The sequence below is a fragment of the Telmatherina bonti genome (genome assembly GCF_933228915.1).
Source record: "Telmatherina bonti genome assembly, chromosome: 19".
NCBI classification, from domain to species: Eukaryota; Metazoa; Chordata; class Actinopteri; order Atheriniformes; family Telmatherinidae; genus Telmatherina; species Telmatherina bonti.
The window spans coordinates 21,444,202-21,462,849 of NC_136617.1; the positions used below are offsets into that span (position 1 = coordinate 21,444,202).

Sequence of the window (18,648 nt, forward strand, 5' to 3'; positions counted from 1 at the left end):
CAAGTGGGCGTGGGCCCCTGGGCCTGTGCCCACAATGCCCATTGGATAATCCAGGCTTGGTTTTATGATGATCATTTACTGTTAAAAGCTGATTAAACTTTAAATAACAGCCAGTGCAGAGGACCAACAACTGATTATAATAAGCATCTATGCAAAAATGTATATCTCTTTTGACAGCTGATCACACTGATTTTTATTATTTGTCAAATGGATACAATTCTTCATTAAATGTGTATAGTTGTGTAGAATTTGCATTTAAAAACATTTACAAGTATTCCTGAACTATTTTGCGCGTAATTTAAAGCATGCTTATGGCTCTTCACGCAATGCTCTCTGTGTGATAATTGTATTGGATGGTTTAATAAAGCTGGTTATCCGTCTGCTGCTTTTCTCATTGAAACCGTGCGACTCTCCGTTGCTCATGACGTAATTGACGTTTCTTGTCAGAAACCAGGAAGTGGGTCGCCCGTCGTTGTTTGTGTTGGTTGCTCTCTTATTTCGTGCCTGTTTTCTCTGAAAAGATCTCGCTTTTACAGGCCGAAATGGCAACGTTTATTTCAGTCCCTTTAAAAAAGTCATCCGAAGTGGATCTGGTGAAGCCTCTGTCGAAATATATCACAGCCTCCTACCCAGCTGGCGAGGAGCAGGCAGAGTATATCCGAGCCGTGGAGGAGTTGAATAAGCTCCGCAAGAACGCGCTGGGAAGGCCGCTTGACAAACACGAGAGCTCCCTGGAGATTTTACTCAGGTAAAAACTATTCTACAGCACCTGAACCAGTTGCGATGATGGTAGCAAACTGGGAAGCGTTTTCTGTGGCGACGTGTTGGCTTTGCTGCCGCGCCTAGAAAGATTAGCTTGTAGTGGCTAACGTGGGAGCTAAAGTTGAAGCTAAATCAAGCTAAGCTGGTAGAAAACTGACTCATGTGTCAGTCTTGCCAAGTTTCCCTGAAGGCCTTTTTACGATGTTAGCTCTTCTAAACCAGCTGTTTTGTGCGTCTGAGCTTAAATTAACCATGTAAATTAATAAAGCCGTGGTCTCTGACTACTGTCAGTTTATTATTTGACTGAAGTAAATCTTTACATAGTAAGAAGTGCTTCCGTTTGCATATTAAACTAAATTGTGGCCGAGGTGATACACAACACACAGAGACTTTGATATGAAAAGCATAACAGCTCATAAAACTACTAAAAAATAACACATACAGTGTAAAGTATCAAGGAAACGTCAGCTACCATATGGCTTAGTAATACTGGTCCCCAACATTACCACTCAATTTGGATATACGAGTTATTACCAGTGACTACATCTCGTGTTTAACAATAATCCATATACTGCAGAAGTAAGTATTATTTTATATATGTCAGCAGACAGATTTAAAACTGCTTTATGGTAAATTAATGAAGCAGCAGCAAGAAAACCCGGTGTTTATTGCTCCTGTCGGAGAGTTGTCACACACGTGACGCTCAGTGTCACAATCACTTTGCATAGAGGAACTGTAACATTAAAGGTTTTTTTGTTTGAGTGTTTGTTTTTTAAAAATATATATTTATTTCTTTTAGTTTCCCTGTGTCCCTCACAGTAGTGCCACCTGCTTCTTGCTGACTGCTCCCCCCCCCCCCCCCCCCACCTCTTTTTTTTTTTTTGTTTTGTTTTTTTGTAATTTCTTAAACTTGCTTTTGGTATGATGAAGGGTTGGAAACAGTAAGATTAGCTTGGTTACCATCCAATGTTGTCATATCTGGAAGCTGTCCTGTTGTTAATTATAATGCTCCATTTCTAGATGACATTCGGGTGTAAACTTTTTCCCCTTCAAGTTCAACTTTTGGAATTGCCCACATTTGGGATTGCCCACAAATATCAGAGTATTTACATGCCATAGTTCTGGCCTTTGTCTTTCTTTTCAGCTCTAATGAAGTTTTGCTTTCATGTCTTGCTAATACCGCTATAATTTTTTTGTTCTTACTAACAGACAGGTTTACATGACCAATGTAAGCATGCAACAAGTAATTTACACACCACCAGAAAGAACCGTGTTTGCATACAACTTAAACAGCGAGCAGCTAACATCTGTACTTATTATCTTGCTCAGATAAATGGTACAAATGGTCACTTCAGTCATATTGTTAATACAGACACAGCATAGTTGCCTGGTTACCAATCAGCAATTTCAATGGTGATATATATCTACTATTAATATGACTGTGATTGCTAGTTTATTTTTTCTCTCTTTCTCTACCTCTCTAATTTATTTTAAATAATAAAACATTAAACTCTGATTTATCTGACCGATCACTTTACTTAAGTGATGTCATCACACTCATAAATGCATTTCCATGTATTTGAAGAAAATTTGTCCCTCACCCCTCTCGATCACTTCTGCCCAGCTAATGGAGCAGTATAGTGACCTCTGAGATGTACTGGCTGGGACACCGTAACTTGTGTGTTTATGGTCACATCTGTCGATCAGTTTCAGTTTCAGTTTGTCTAAATTAGAGATGCATTGATACAGTTTAAGGTTGTGCTCTGAGCTCTAACTTGTATCAAATGGCTAAATTGCCTCATCCACATGCCATTCAGCTCTGCAGAGGTCTGGTAACAAGCCATTCATTTGATTCAGGTGCATTGGAGAAAGGTTGCTTCTAAAAAATCGCAGAAATGTAGATCTTGATCAGATTTGGGCATTCCTGCCTTAAAGTGACTCTTTTTAAATTGTTTTGCAAATTATGTAACTCTGTAATAATTATTTGTGTTCTCTCTGTTAATTTCATGATATTAATGATCTCTTCAGTTTATTTAATTTAATTTTTTGTAGTGGAGACTTACATAACTGTGTTGAATGGGCAACTTATGTTGATTGTTAGCATTTAGCACCTTGGCTAGTCATCTGTTAGCTGTATGCCAGGTAGCCTGAGCAACGAGTCTTTCACTGGCCAGTAGGAGCACGGCTTATGTGTTGTTATGGTGACCATTGTTTGTGTAGGACGTTTTTTTCCCCTTCAGTTTCTTGTTCTCCCTTTAGTCATCTAGGTGGCACACCTCAGCTCCGCTTTCCCCTGTATGCATGTAAGGTGTCTTTGTTGGGTGAATATGATACCACCTGCATAGTGGTACTATAAAACCTGGCTTATCAATCTGTTTGTATTGTTCTCAAGAAAAACAGGGTTGATGGATTATTTAAAAAAAAAAAAAAAAAAAAGGTTTTCCTCACTTGCCTCTCTCATGCTGTCATACCTAAAGATAGGCTGTTAACATCACAGCCATATATTCAGACAAGATACAACGCGGAAAAGCTGCTGCATGTATGCACCGCTGTGTGCTTGTCCACCTGGTTTTTTATTCCTGAGTCATTGTCATGTGTCTGACAAGGCAGTGTTTCGTCAGCCCATACATCAGCCGTTACATCATAGATTTCCCCTCACGCAACCGTCTCTCCCTCTCTCCAACACACACACATACACACACACTGCTGATTTTTGTAGATTAAAAGCAAAAAAAAATGTATATAACTTTTTTATTTGCTTGTTCTTGATTTTGATTAGGAAAAAACAGCACAGTAGCCAGACCATCATTTTGCTGCTACACTGCCCAAGAAGACAAGCAAAAAGATCAATAAAAACAATCAAAATAATAAAATTTTATAATTGATTATATTTATTTATTTTAAAAAAATCTTCTTTTTTTTTTATCAAAAAATTCAGTTTAAAATTGTGAAGCAAAAAAAATCCAGATTTTTCGATTTGATTTTCCCACGCCTACTATATATATATCTATATATATATATATATAGATATATCTATATATATATATATATATATATAGATATATATATAGATATATATATATAGATAGATATATAGCTAACAGTTTTTTTTTTGTTTTTTTTTATTGAGCTCCAGTTAAGTAAATCCAAATAAAAATGTGTGTTCACACAGAAGCAACATGGTTTTAATTCAGATTTTCTTTGCCTACAGATACTACGATCAGCTTTGTTCTGTGGAGCCCAAGTTTCCCTTCTCTGAAAACCAGGTAATTGATTACGCAGCACATATGACTTGAGGATTAGACTCGGTTGATTAACAGAGAAGTTTGAACACTAAGTGTCTCTGTTTCTGCAGCTCTGCTTAACCTTCACATGGAAGGATGCCTTTGATAAAGGATCCCTGTTTGGCGGCTCAGTCAAGCTCTGTGAGTGCAGCATCATATAAAGTTTATTTGTAAATGTGCAAGAATGTATGTGTGAAGCCATGTGTGAATATCAAGTTAGTAGCAGAGGGAAGAGATAATATTTCAAGAGTTAAAGCCAATTTCAGTCTTTTCCCTTCAGGTATATATTTGTCATGAAGTCAGTTAATATTTCTGTCTTTTTTTTGTATCTGCTGTTCTTGTTTCTCAGACACAGATATGAGAACACACCCATGAAACACAAACTTTCTAAAACTAAACATGTCTCTATTTTTACTCTGTGACCAGAAACGGGACTAGCCGGGTTATCATATGGAGCTGAAATATAAGAAACAGATGATATGACAGATTTGTGTTTATATAGAGCTGTGGACAGGAACAGATATATGCAGAAACACAATAGATAAAAGCTATAAGTAGTACATGTTGATATTTTGTTCTTTAGCTTGGCCCTTATTTATCCCATAAAGACCCAGTCCATTAAAAAAAAAAAAGAAGATTAGATGAGTCTACTTTTTTTATACGAAGGCTTTTTCTGTCCCTTCAACAAAATATAAAGTACCTACAATTTTTAGGGATTTTACCATACATTACCATGTGATATGTAGTCTTCTGATTTCTGGTGTCCTTTATGGGACAAAAGACATAAATCATAATGTGTTTTAAGCAAAGTTTGTACGATAAAGTGATGCTAAATGCCTCAGAAGCTGTATGTATCATATGTCATGCTGGGTTCTTGTGAGCTAAACCCTAAATTTTCTTCTTGATCATGCTCACCACTTGAGTCTTTGTCTTCTCTGTGGAGCTGTGATAGCCTCTGATTGTGGGATTCTTTACAGTGAACTATGGGTGAGAGAAGGTCAAAGAACTGGGACCACTGGTTGGAGAAAATACAAACACCACGCAAATAAACAAAAAAAAAAACCCCAATTGTTATAGAGATATGAATGAATGAAATGAAAAATACTTTATTAATCCCCAATGGGAAATTCAATATTGTTGTAGAAAACTGTGTAATACAATGAGTCATATAATAGTATGATATATTATAGAATAGTCTTGATTTTCTAGAAAATTCATATTGATATAAACGTAACAGATTTAGAAAAGAAAATGTGCTTTCGCTCTGACTCTTATTTGCATGAGTTTGCATTACAGCTTTGGCGAGTTTGGGCTACGAGAAAACCTGCGTGTTGTTCAACTGTGCAGCTCTGGCCAGTCAGATCGCTGCAGAGCAAAACGTGGATAACGATGAGTGTCTCAAGGCCGCTGCCAAATACTATCAGGTAGGTATAGTGCACCATGATACACTACTGCTTTGCTTAGAGCTCAGTCAGAATTACAAAGCAAACTTTATTTATTCTTCTTTATGTACACAAAGACAAAAGAAAAATGCATCAAAGAAACAAAAACCTGGATCATTTATAACTTATAAAGATTTAAAATGGTGTTTTCTTTAGGTTTTATATTGCAGAAATCTGGTTTAGGTTGTTTCGGGTCTTGTCAGTGGATGTTTAAACTTCTGACAGTGACATGCTGGTTTTGGAGAAGAAAAGAACCTGGATATGTGAATTTCAGTGTTGGCTAATGTTTCTTCTGTGTGTACTTTCACCAGCTGGCAAGTGGAGCCTTCAGTCACATTAAGGACACAGTACTCTCTGCCCTGAACAGAGAGCCTACCATGGACATATGCCCTGAGACTGTAGGCACTCTGAGCCTCATCATGCTGGCTCAGGCCCAGGAAGTCTTCTTCCTCAAAGCCACATCAGGTACTGCAGGACTGACGCGGCAACAGTTCATAAACACAGTTTAAATCTTGTGTATACATATTTATATGTATATAGATGCTCCAGAAATGAAACAGCAATTTAATGGATATTAATTTAGCTCCCGTTTAAGTTTTAAAAGTAAATCGTACATGCTTAGCTTTGCAAGTTTAAATTTATAATGAGCTCATTTTAAAAAGAGTTGTAGTTTAAATAAATAGCATCTCTAATTAAAACACCTCCTACCCCCCAAAGATTCATTTGCAGGGATGACAGGAGCTGTTTTGATCCAGGCTGCACACAGCTTCTGCCCCAGTTCTGTCCACTGAGTTGCATTTTAAACTAAACTTCCTTAAAGTAAGGAAAAGGACTACAAAAAACTATTTTAAAGGTTGCTTCATAAAACATATACTTATTTAAAAAATGTAATTTGCTGACTTTTTTAAAGTAGTAAAGTTCAGCTTTTTCCCTGATTGAGGGAAAACGTCCTCAGTGGTTTTGTAAAAGTGTGGTTTAAATGATGACTGGAAATTATCGTAGAAAAAACAGAACTGAATGTGGTTTAGGTATGGCCAAATGGTAGTAGTCTGTTTGAGGACAAAGAAAAACCAAAACAAGATGCCCACATGTCATTTTGTCATAATCGGTAGCAGGGCTATCCAATTCTCTCCCTGTAGTTCTGCAAGTTTTCAATGTACCCTCGCTTCAATACACCAAACTCAAATTATATGGATTCAAAAGCCTACAAAGTTCTGCACAATGATGCAGGTTTGTTATGTCAGGGACACATGCAAAACCTGCAGGGCAGTGGCTCTTACGTTAAATAGCCCAGATTGGAAGTTTTTTTATGAATCTCTTTTTTTTGTGGACCCTTGACTTTATACACCTTTTTCACTCAACAGACAGGATGAAAGATGCAGTCATTGCAAAGCTGGCCAATCAAGCTGCAGATTTCTATGGTGATGCCTTTAAGCAATGCCAGTACAAAGACAACCTTCCCAAGGTAAGAGAAGAACACACTAGTGGTTACACACTGAGACAGTAGCGAGGAAACCCACAATCAGCCTGGTGTTCATTGTGTTGAGGACATACAGACTTTAGACTGTGTATGGTGTGTATTGTATGTTTAAATGTGTGTGTTCCTACACGCGGGGAAGGTTGTGGGACTGTCGCAACCTCTCTGTTCTCACTGGTTCATTTTCTTCCTGTTTTGACTGTGATTGGTTGGTTCTTACTAGAGTTGTCTGGGTTTTCACCATCTAATCATGGGCAGCTAAATAACATACTGACACTTTGAAACGTCCAAACGCATCCTACCAAAAACTCCCGCTGCAGATTTTATATTAAAATAAGCTGTTTGGAAATTTCTAATCAGTTCAGTGGGCTGTTAGGATGTTGTTTGAAATGTTTGTTATACTTAAAGGTAGGTCTAGGAGATCCTGGGAAAACAGCTTGAGCAAGCTACATTTTAAAAAATGACACAATTTAAAAGTCCAAACCCCTTTCTTCAATACCCCCCTACCTTCCAACCCGAAGCCACACTTCCAAGCTCAGAAACGCACAATGCTTGTTCCTGAGTGTTCACCATATTTTTCATGTTTTAATTGAGCTAGCCAAGCTCTGGCTCTCTCTTTTTTTTTTTTTTTTTCTTCCCAAGGACTCTGAGCCTCTAAGAGCGTAGCATTCATGTATGAAGAGGGGTACCTGCAGAGGGGCAGGGACAAATTGCATCTGGTTTGATCAATATCAGTTCAATTCAGCTTTATTTGTATAGCGCTACTACTCAACACTGTTGTCTCAGGACCCTTAACAGACACATATCATCGTTCAATTGTTTTGAACAGGTTGATTAAAATGATGTTTTTTCAGTCCTGTCTATTCCACATTAGAATAATTGGCTGAAATCGGCATGTGAAGGGACTTTTAATCAATATATTAAAAAAATGCTCCTGGAAGACATCTCCTACCCTACCTTTAAAAAGATACCTTAGAAATCTTGCATGTTGCTAATATTTCTGACTCACTGTAACTTACAATCCACTTACTCTAAAGCACATGATCTAAATTTAGCACAAAAAGCAAAGAATTTTGTGTGTGGTTAATTATTTTCCCCTTTATTAAACTTAATTGTGTTGTACATCACTGGAGAGCCTGATTAGTCACCTTTTACAACGTGGTATAACTTCTAAAAGTTGTTCTTCTATAGAACGAGCAATACAGCTAAATGTGTGGGTAATGTCCCCTCAAAATGGTAAAATCCCATTAAATATTCTGCTGTTGTTTTTCACCCTTATTTTGAGCCGCTTGGTGGATGGCATGACTGCACTAGCTCTCACTATTAATCATTAACGATGTATTTTCCCACTTCATTCATGTTACCCTGTCAGGAACCTCAGAAGTGTCAAGAAAATCCATTTGCAGCCACAACAGCTTGGCAGCTCCTCCTATTTCTGGTCATATTTTGTTGTCAGATGACATCCTATTCCCATAACCACTAGTGGTTGAAGGTTGACCAGTGTGGCTGTGCTGGTCAGTTTAGCACTAAGATCAGATTCAAGCTGATCCCACAAGTGTTGAGTTGAGGTCTAGACTCACAGCAGGTCTCTCCTCTCCAACCTCAAATTGTGCAAATATGCCGATCCTGGCTCTGTGGGGGGGAGTGTTGCCTAGAGGATGGCAGTAACTTCCATTTTGGAAATTTAGGATCACCACCAGCTCCAGAATCTCATTTTGATATGCCAGACAATTTGGTGCCAATAATCCCACTGTGACTGACACACCTGACAGGTCTTGTATCTCAGAACAAGTTTTCATACCAACTAGGAAATATTGCAGAGCGTTTTTGGTATATTTTGGCAGAAACTACCCATATATTTAACCGTGATACTAATTCCACCAAAGAACAACCCTTACAAATTTATATTTCATTGTAAAGGTGACAAATTGATCTTTTCTGTCATGCAGAATACAACACCAATTGGTACAATCAAAGGGTAAAAAAATAGATTTTTTGTGCTAAGTTTATATGGGTATAGCAATTTCTTCATTATTAATATTTGCTCATAATTTATCACCTTAAGCGAGCAGAATAAAATGAGGAATTTTTGCTTTTTTTAAAAAATAATTTATATTTAATCTTTAACAGAATCAGTGATTGGGGCTGCACTAATAATGGTTAGCACTGTATCCTCACAGCAAGAAGGTCACTGGTTCGATCCTTGTCTGGGCAAGGTTTGGACAGTGGCCTTTCTGTGTGGGGTTTGCATGTTCTCCCCGTGTCCCCGTGTGTGGGGTTCTCCCTGGGTACTCCGGCTTCCTCCGACTGTCCAAAGACATGCATGTTAGGTTAATTGGTCACTCTAAATTGCCCCTAGGAGTGAGTGTGAATGGTTGTTTGTCTCTGTGGCCCTGCGATGGACTGGTGAGCTGTCCAGGGTGTACCCTGCCTTTCGCCCAAAGACTGCTGGGATAGGCTCCAGCTTCCCCGCGACCCTTAATTGGACTAAGCGGTTATGAAAATGGATGGATTGAATTGATGATTAAATACGATAATGTGACAAAAGTTGAAAACAGTCAGCCATGGTAACCTTAATAGAAGTATGAGGGAAAATAAATCCCAAAACATCAGAGCTACCGTAGCAAATAACTTTCAGGTTGGTTTCATATTTTCTTTATTGTGAGGCATTTAAGAATTTTTTGCTGAACCTTTTTTGCAAACTGTGTTGTTACCAAGAGCTTTAAATCATACTCACGCTGATCACAAGTACATAAATATCTGCAAAGCAGCATCTGTGTTTAGTGTAAATCCCTCAAATCAAACACACTCACAAGCACACACACAGTTGTGGGATGTTTCTTTGAGGTGTAGCAGCTTTTGCTGAAAGGTTAAACACTCATGGCCTCTTCTGTTTTTCTCTCCCATTGTCTTCCTTTCTTCCTGCATCCCTCGCCACCTGGTGGTGGCACTGTTTGTGTGTGCACGCTTGGTGTTTTGTTGGTACTTGCCTGACTGCCCGTGCCTGTCTGTGACTGGCTTTCGTGATATCATTTGTGGTTTTGACCTCGCTGGCATGCGTCTCCCTCCTTTTGGTTTGCCTTGCCATCATATGTGTGCGTGCATGTCTGTTGCTCTGTGGTGCCTCTCCCTGGTCAGTATTTTTATTTTCAGGAAGTGCTGCCAGTGCTGGCAGCAAAGCACTGCATCATGCAAGCCAATGCTGAGCTGCACCAGAGCATCCTTGCCAAGCAGAAGAAGCGCTTTGGAGAGGAGATTGCTCGTCTGCAGGTACACAGATTTTCCACAGCTTATTATTGTTCCACATGGTCAGAGAAATCATCTGCTATTTTGTGAGATAATTCCCACATTTTAATGAATTCCTCTCATAGTGCCATATGTAATTTAAAAATAACACACAAACTTGTGAGAAAGAAACTTGAATCAAATGTTTTTAAACACCCCAGCATGCAGCAGAGCTGGTGAAGACTGTGGCGTCTCGTTATGATGAGTATGTGAGTGTGAAAGACCTGACGGAAAAGATCAACAGAGCTCTGACTGCAGCCAAAAAAGACAATGATTTTATTTATCACGACCGTGTACCCGAAGTTAAGGATCTGGAGCAAATCGGCAAGGCAGCACTGGTCAAAGCTACCGCCATTACACCCCCACTCAGCCAGAAATATACAGGTAAAACAGTCTAACCCACATCCATATTTAGTTAAACCACACAACAGAGTTACTGATAGAATATGAACAGCAAAAAATGTTTGCTTTAGATGCATTTGTCCTCTTAGCCAGAGCTGAAAATGATCTGAAAGCAGTTTTTAAGACATTTTAATTCTGCATCATAAGTACAGGATCCAGTTTGTAATACTTCAGGAACAGGTGTAACATCATCTTAAGATAATTTCAAAAGTAGTGTATGGGGCTCCTAGCACGTTCTTCTCAAAAATCAATTTAAATTAAAATGGTACAATTTGAATTAATATTTATATTTTACTGTTTATTCTAGCATTATTAAAGCCACCTGTAAGCTTACCTGTCCCATGCAAAGATGTTTCAGCCAGCGGTCATTTCAGACATCAGACAGTCTTGTACAAACTGTTTTTATTAACAGTAATAAGCTGTTTGTTGACTTGTTCTCTTCAGATTTGTTTGAGAAAATGGTTCCCATGGCTGTGCAGCAATCCATGAGCGTCTACAACCAAAGGAAAGCAGAAACAGTAAACAGGCTGGTGGGAACAATGAGGGAAGCAACCAATCTCTGCAACGGGTATGCTGCATTGTGTTGTCTTGAGTTCTGCTCATGCATGTTGTCATGCATTCTTTGTTCCTTTGTAAGCATATAAAAAATTCATGACATGATGCATCAAGCACTATTAACATTTTAATAAGTGCTTCTGGTTTCAGTCCAGTGCTTTGAGCAGCCATCAAGGAGAAGTACAGAACAACTTAGCCTTTTATCCTACAAAAAGATGATTCTCTTCTCATTATTCATGAAACCAAAATGATTATTTAAGTAAATACTTTTCAAATGTCAGTGTTGGAGTAATATGACCAAATACTTAGTCGTAGATTTTAGCTGCTGTGGCTGATAAGCCTATTTTGTATTTTCAGAACCTGTTAGGAGCTCATTTTTGTGAAGTTGAAATCACTGGCTGATGATGTGTAACTCTTGTCAGGGTGTTGGCTTCCCTAAATCTGCCTGCTGCTTTGGAGGATCTATCAGGAGACTCGATCCCACAATCCATTGCTGAAAAGGCCAGAAACATTGTGGAGCAGGGAGGGCTGCAGAGCATCGAGCAGCTAATCAAAGACCTGCCTGAGCTGTTGACCCGCAACAGAGAGATATTGGATGAGGTTTGTCATTGTGATTTGACCCTTTTACTTTACCTTTCATTATTGTCTCACAGCAAAAACTTGAAAAGTTTTTGTCATTGACTTTGCTTTCTTGGTGAAGCAGCATCTGAATCCACCGCAGCTTAATAGCTGAGTTGGACTCATTTAATGTTGGCATATTCTACCAGGGATACTATAAGAGCGCATTATTACTAAAAACTAATGGCGGAAATCCCAGATCAGGATCATCACAGAAATTTAATCCACTGATCTTTGTTCCAGGGATTGTTGGTCCAACCCGTTTTTAAACATCTAGCCGAAAAACAAATAAACAGATGGGAGAAAAAACATGAAACACAAAACACAATCTGCCTCCATTTCTGTTGGCAGGGTTGAAAAGTCCAAACCAAAAGGCCTTAATTTTGCCCCCCAAAAAGGAGTCAGTTGGGATGTATGACGAAGAGCCAAAACTGAAAGTAAAAAGTGCAACACTGTTGGCTTAAAGCAGATTTATACCCTCATTGAAACTCTAGTTCTCTAACTTTATACCTGTGTAAACATGTAAACGTAAATCTGAGATTTCTTAGTTGATGGAGAATGAAATAAGTCAAAGAATAGAATTAATTTTTGTCCGGAACAATTTAGACTTGCTTTTCAAATTTGTCAGATCTAAGAATTTTTCTTTTCTACATTTACAGATGATGTCAACCAGACTTGCAGTTTAGCGTATTCTATCTTTTCCTGCCAGAAGCTACGAATGCAGATTAGCTTGTTAACTATAATCCTGCATCTGTTGTTCATAGATGTTCATTAATATGCACTCTGCTTATCAAATAAACTAATAATTTACATAAATAAACCTGGACAAATGCACAGTGAAAAGGTCTAAGTAATGTGTTGTGCCCACTCTTACATTCTTTTTTTATCCACCAGTCTCTGAAAATGCTGGACGATGAGGAGACAACAGACAGCGAGCTGAGAACAAAGTTCAACCAGCGCTGGAACAGAACTCCCTCTGGAGACTTGTACAAGCCCCTGCGTGCAGGTACTCTGAAAACTCATCACTTGTTCCGGTTTTTTGTTTTGCATATTACTTTTAGTTTTTCACCTCTCACATTCGACTTGCTCATATTTTCCATTTTATATCCTCCATCCATCCTCTCTCTTCCTCCAAGAGGGTGCAAACTTCCGCAACGTCCTGGACAAGGCGGTGCAAGCCGACCAGGTGGTGAGAGACCGCTACAACTCCCACTGTGACATGATCGCCCTGCTGTGCAAACCAGAAAATGAGCTCAACTCTGCCATCCCCTCAGCCAACCCGACCAAAACACTGCAGGGCAGCGAGGTCTGTCTGACATCTTTACACCTGTATTTTTCTGTTTTAGATTATATTTCCATTCCAACTAAGTTGGTTTTTGAGTTAAGCATTTTGCATGTCACATGAAGACCCAAAGGACATTTTGTGCTTCATGGCCCTTTCCCTCCTCCCCACAGTAGCGTCCCATTTTTCATTTTGTTTGCTGACTTTGCATTGTGCGTCACGGGGGAACTTAAACAACTAAGCAAGCAGAACTGGAAAAGAGCGAGGAAGAAGTGCACGTCTCTCCAGCTATACTGTATCCATGCTTAAGTGGACAAACAAAAAGTTGTTGATGTGCTTTAAACTGCAGTTGTGATGACGAGGGTGAAGAGATGGAGAGTTGCTTATCTTTTTTTTTCTCTCTCTCTCTCCAGGTAGTCAATGTGCTGCGTTCCCTGCTTTCCCAGCTGGAGGAGTTGAAGAAGGAGAGAGAGACCTTGGAGGGGGAAATCAAAGCTGTGACCTTTGACATGTCCACCACCTTCCTAACGGCACTCGCCCAGGATGGTGCCATCAACGAGGAGCAGCTGTCGCTCTCCCAGCTTGACAAGTTGTACAACAGCTACAACCAAAGGGTTCAGGCCAGCCTCTGCACACAGGAAGAGCTGCTAGGACAAGTTCAGGTAGCCAAACAAACACATTAATACCACACTGGTTAAACACCATGTTGATTTTCTGCAATAAAATAGCTTCAGCTGATTTTCTTGCCAGAATTTATGAAGTATCCCTGAAATCCTACAAAAAGCTGAAAGTAATTGGTTCGTGTGTGTGTGTGTGTGTGTATATATATATATATATATATATATATATATATATATATATATATATATATATATATATATATTCAAACTGTGACATCCAGACGGCCCACCAGGAGTTCAGTAGCCTGAAGCAGTCCAACACGGAGGCCAACCAGAGGGAGGAAGTTCTAAAGAAACTGGCTTCAGCTCATGACAGCTACGTTGAGATAAGCAGCAACCTGCGCGAAGGCACCAAGGTACTCACTCAGCACATTGTATACACACAAACACACACATCAGCATATCTTGTCGGAAACATTTCATGTTTTTTTAAACATGTTTTGGAAAGCAGGTGATTAATATCTGTCCTGTGTTTTGTTTTTTCTCCTCAGTTCTACAACGATTTGACGGAAATCCTGCTTAAGTTCCAGAACAAGTGCAGCGACATTGTTTTTGCTCGCAAGACTGAGCGGGATGAACTGCTCAAGTACGTAATGACTGTGGTCTTATTTATGTGACAGTAATTTCACCATACAACGAGGGAAAGTTGTTCATTTCTGAGATTTAAAGCTTGAAGCAACTCCAGCTTTTATTTCAGGATGTTGCAATAAGAGTGTCTTCGTACATTAAGACCACCTGAACAGCTTTAGTAGTTTAGGGACTTAGTGTCATATGAAATAATCATGTGGTTTAATTTTTGTCTGCAGGGAACTGCAGCAGAGCATTGCCCGTGAACCCAGCGCCCCATCCTTCAATGTTCCTGCCTACCAGAGCAGCCCCGCTGCCCCCGGCCCAACCCCTGCCCCCAGAACCGTCTTTGTAAGCAGCCAACAAGCAAAGCTGAGCATTATTAAGTTGTATTAGAATGTCACCAGTCTGACCCTCCTGTGTTGTCTCTGTCTGCCTTCCAGCCCCAGCAGCCTCAAGTCCAGCAGCAGTCCCAGTCAAATCCCCAACCCCCTCCCAGGCCACCACCACCAAACATCACTCCTCAGGCAGCTTCCACCACTCCCACCAACACACCACCTACTGGCCCTCCTACCAGCAATCCACCACCTGTCGCACCACCTTCTCAGGCACAGGGACCACCTTACCCCACCTACCAAGGCTACCCAGGGTGAGTATTAATTCCCAACATCCAGTTTCTAAACACACTTTAGTAGTGTAACTCTGTACATCGACATCAAGGTACTACTGCGCTGCACATCTCTTTATTCTGTTGAATGAAAAAGAACTTAAACTTTGTGCTGCTTTGGTAAATTAATTACTTCAGTCGAATGTTTTAGTATTAAAAGAAATAAATAACCAAATGATTGTCTGATGTACTGCTACCTTCACATTAAATTGGTTAAAAGCCTGAAAATGTCTCTCCAGGACTGAAAGGAAAATGCTTAAGTGCAAATAAATGGCGTATATGGTCTTAATGCATTAAGCGATGATTAATCCTAATGGCTTAAGCAGGAATTAAAGCATCAATAAAATGCTATCACTGTAGCATCACTGCCTTACTTTCCTCTGGGCACAGCTCAATAATCTGTGTCAGGGAAGCAGTTTGGATCTATTCTGCATATCATTACACGCCTCAACAATAATTTCCATAGATTCTAATTATTTGGCACTTGTGCCGTGTTTTTTAGAACTGACCAGTTTTCTGAACCCTACATCACTTCTTGTACATCACTTCTTTTTAAGACTGACCCAATCCTGTTTGATAGATGCATTGTTATGTGTGAGTTTCATATTATAAAAATCTAATTAACTGTACTGTCCTGTTATCTTGTACAACTTAATCCTGCGTGACTAAGCTGGAAACAGTGGGTTTGTTTGGCTATGTTCCAACCTGACTCAGTGCTCATTCAGTGCTATCGGCTTCAAAAGCAGTTGTTTGGGGGGATATAGCTTTTATTGAGCAATTAAAGTGTGATGTGAAAGCAAACCAGATCAAATAAGGGGGAGTTTCCCCCAACCCGCTTCCATCCAAACCTAGTCCCCCTGGACTATCCTGGTGGGAATGCACCCTAAAATGTGATATTTAGGATGTTGAGGAACACCTCTTGCATATTTGACGTTTCTTGTTCTGATTATACAGATACTTCCAGATGCCTATGGGCTACAACCCGTATGCTTACGGCCAGTACAACATGCCTTACATGCCCTACCAGACGACCCCAGGACAGGGAGGATACCCAGGAGCACCTCCACCAGGACAGCCCTACCAAGGCTACCCACAGCAACCCCCGCAACAGCCCTACTACCCTCAATAACTCTCCTCTTCATCTCCTCATTCTTCTCCTCTCATGTTAACACCAAATAAGATATTTCCCCAGCAATAACACTTCAGCTCTACCATCTTCTCCTCATCTTCTACTTTTCCTGTCACTAACAGCAGCCACAAAAGAAGAGACCTCTGAGCTGCTTTGCACTTTTTTGCTGTTCTATTTTTTCTTCTTTGAAAAAGCTTTTTTTTTTCTTTTTTTTCTATTTTTTTGGATTCTCCTAAACCATCAATGCACTAATCTCCTAGCCGACAAGTTTGTTTTCCTGTACTACTTTTCTAATGGTTTAGTTAATTTGTTTCATTTAAGACTCTAACCTGCCTCCTTTGATAATTGATTCTGATGTAGCTTGACTGCCGTACATCACTCTCAGAATGGCTCTTGCTATTTTTTTGTTCTGGGTTGCTTTTGATTGATGGATCAGTGAGTGGTCATTTCTATTCACTCCCCCACCAACTTAATCAACCTTCACAGCTTCTGTATCAACTATAATCCTATTTTTGTAATGAATACTGATGCCTCATTCATGTATAAACCTATAAAAATGAATGACTTGTAGGTTTTCTATTGTAGGTGATGACTGTTGAGAGTTTTACTCTGTCTCATTTTCTTTTTCTTTTTTCTCTCTTTCACCGAGGGAATATGGGGTTATTTCTGCATTACAATCAGAGGCTGTACACATGGGAGAAATGGTTCTATTATATAAATATATGTATAAATAAGACTATGTATGTGGTTAACCAAGACACTCTGTGTGCTGCACTCTCATGCTTTGTGTTATTTTTATTCCTCAGTTCTAATGTGATTTAAAAAAAAAAATAATAGTAATAAATTAAAAAAAAAAAAAAAGACAACTGACAGCCAGAGTTTGTTTGGGAATGCTGTGTGTTATTTGTGGAAACATGCAAAGCAGCCAGAAGAGGGCAGTACTGCTGCTCGCCAAGGGAGCAGCTCTTTACCTGCCATTGTTGCAGCTTTCAGCCAATAGGGGACTGCGTTGTCCCATCCAACTAATCGACGCCTTTTGACCTCCCCCCAGCACTGGGGGCAGATCCCATTTAGATGACATGCAAATTACGTTCTACTGAGGTCATGATCTCATCCAATCATATTTTCCCCGCAGGTGATTTCTCCACAGACAGATTTCATCCCTAGATATTTATTCTGTGTCGGGAGACGCTAATGATTTCACATATCTCCTCCCAGTGTGTGTGTTCTGTATGTGTGTGTGTGTGTTAGGGAGGCAGATGGCAGCGCAGTGTGATGTCTGGAAGGATGCATGGAGATGTTGGCAGAGATCTGCTGGTCCCCTGCCTGCATCCATCACTCCACCTCTCTCCATTTTTCCTCTCTTTTTCTCCATCTCATCTGTCTTCTCCAGTTCCTATCATAACAATTCTTTTAGAAAATGTGCTATATTTCACTTAATTTTCTTCCCATCCTTTGTTTTCCTTTCTGTCGCACTCTTTATCATAGTTTGCTTTGCTTTTAAGCCTTTTTTTTTTTTGTCTGCGTGCCACCTGTCTTTTTATATCATCAGCTGTTCCCATGGCTCATCTGCTTTTGCTTACCATTCATCTGTCCTTGCTGACCAAGCTGCAAATAGTTGGCAATGAGTTATCCACAGTGGTCAGTGTCTCTTTCTGGCTCATAAAAGTCTCATAACATTACGTCAGTCTCTAGTGTGTACTGTATTCGTGTGTTTTGAGAGTGAAACTCCCACAGATACACACTTTTAATCAGATCTAACAGCTCACATCTCCTACCAGAAGTGACGGCACATACACACTGCCACGTTTCTCTTTCTCTCCCACTTAATCTGTGCAACATGCCATTGCTGCCAAAGCCAATTGTAGCTCTGGGTGTGTTTATCAAGGTGTCTGTGCGTCTCAGGCGTTTAATTTTAACAAGGCGTTCTCCACCGAAGGACTGTCATATTTTAATTGGTCTGAAAGAGAAAAAAGGTAGTGAACAGAGCACTGCAGTGACAGGTATTAATTACCTTCTGCCTAATGGCTCCCAAACTCAGCACTCAGCCATATTGGTGCTCACACTATTCTTACTCCCCCGCTCTTTTTTTCCTCAACGCTTTTCTCTCTTCACCATGTGTTTGTCCATAATAGGGCTAAATCAAGGGTTTCTTCAGCAATGATGTTCTTAATTACATAGAAATACTCCATTAAGAAACTGTGGAGGTGGTTTTATCATTTGTGTGTGTGTGTGGGTGTGTGTTCATTTAAATGAAAAAACTTAATGCAGCTACATACCAAGTTCACACACCTAATTTCTAGGTGTTGTAAATAAATATTTCAAACAGCTGTTCAATAATTTTAGGTATTAGGATATTAACGCCAAATAAAACATCTTAAGAGAAAATGATAAACCGGTAAATAAGAGTGGATGAATTTTACAGCCTAAATTAAACTTTAGCTCAAAATTCTGTTAGCAGCTAGTGGATTTTTTAATAGCTTGATAAAAAAAAAAAA

At 39.5% G+C, this 18,648-nt stretch overlaps 1 protein-coding gene across 2 annotated transcripts; it reads left to right on the plus strand.

The window, feature by feature from the left end:
- The first annotated feature begins 463 nt into the window (after positions 1-463).
- pdcd6ip (programmed cell death 6 interacting protein) lies at positions 464-16,968 on the plus strand. Of its 2 annotated transcripts, none has more exons than XM_079258854.1 (18): positions 464-748; positions 3,974-4,028; positions 4,118-4,187; positions 5,343-5,470; positions 5,800-5,953; positions 6,853-6,953; positions 10,104-10,235; positions 10,412-10,634; positions 11,097-11,220; positions 11,630-11,807; positions 12,720-12,831; positions 12,962-13,131; positions 13,521-13,769; positions 14,009-14,143; positions 14,279-14,373; positions 14,594-14,705; positions 14,798-15,003; positions 15,976-16,968. In XM_079258854.1, the coding sequence occupies exons 1-18, from the start codon at positions 543-545 to the stop codon at positions 16,148-16,150; spliced, it is 2,625 nt and encodes an 874-aa protein (XP_079114980.1). In that variant the 5' UTR covers positions 464-542; the 3' UTR covers positions 16,151-16,968. The 2 variants fall into 2 exon arrangements, with proteins under 2 accessions (XP_079114980.1, XP_079114981.1); XM_079258855.1 differs by having other exon boundaries at positions 10,119-10,235.
- Positions 16,969-18,648: the final 1,680 nt, after the last annotated feature.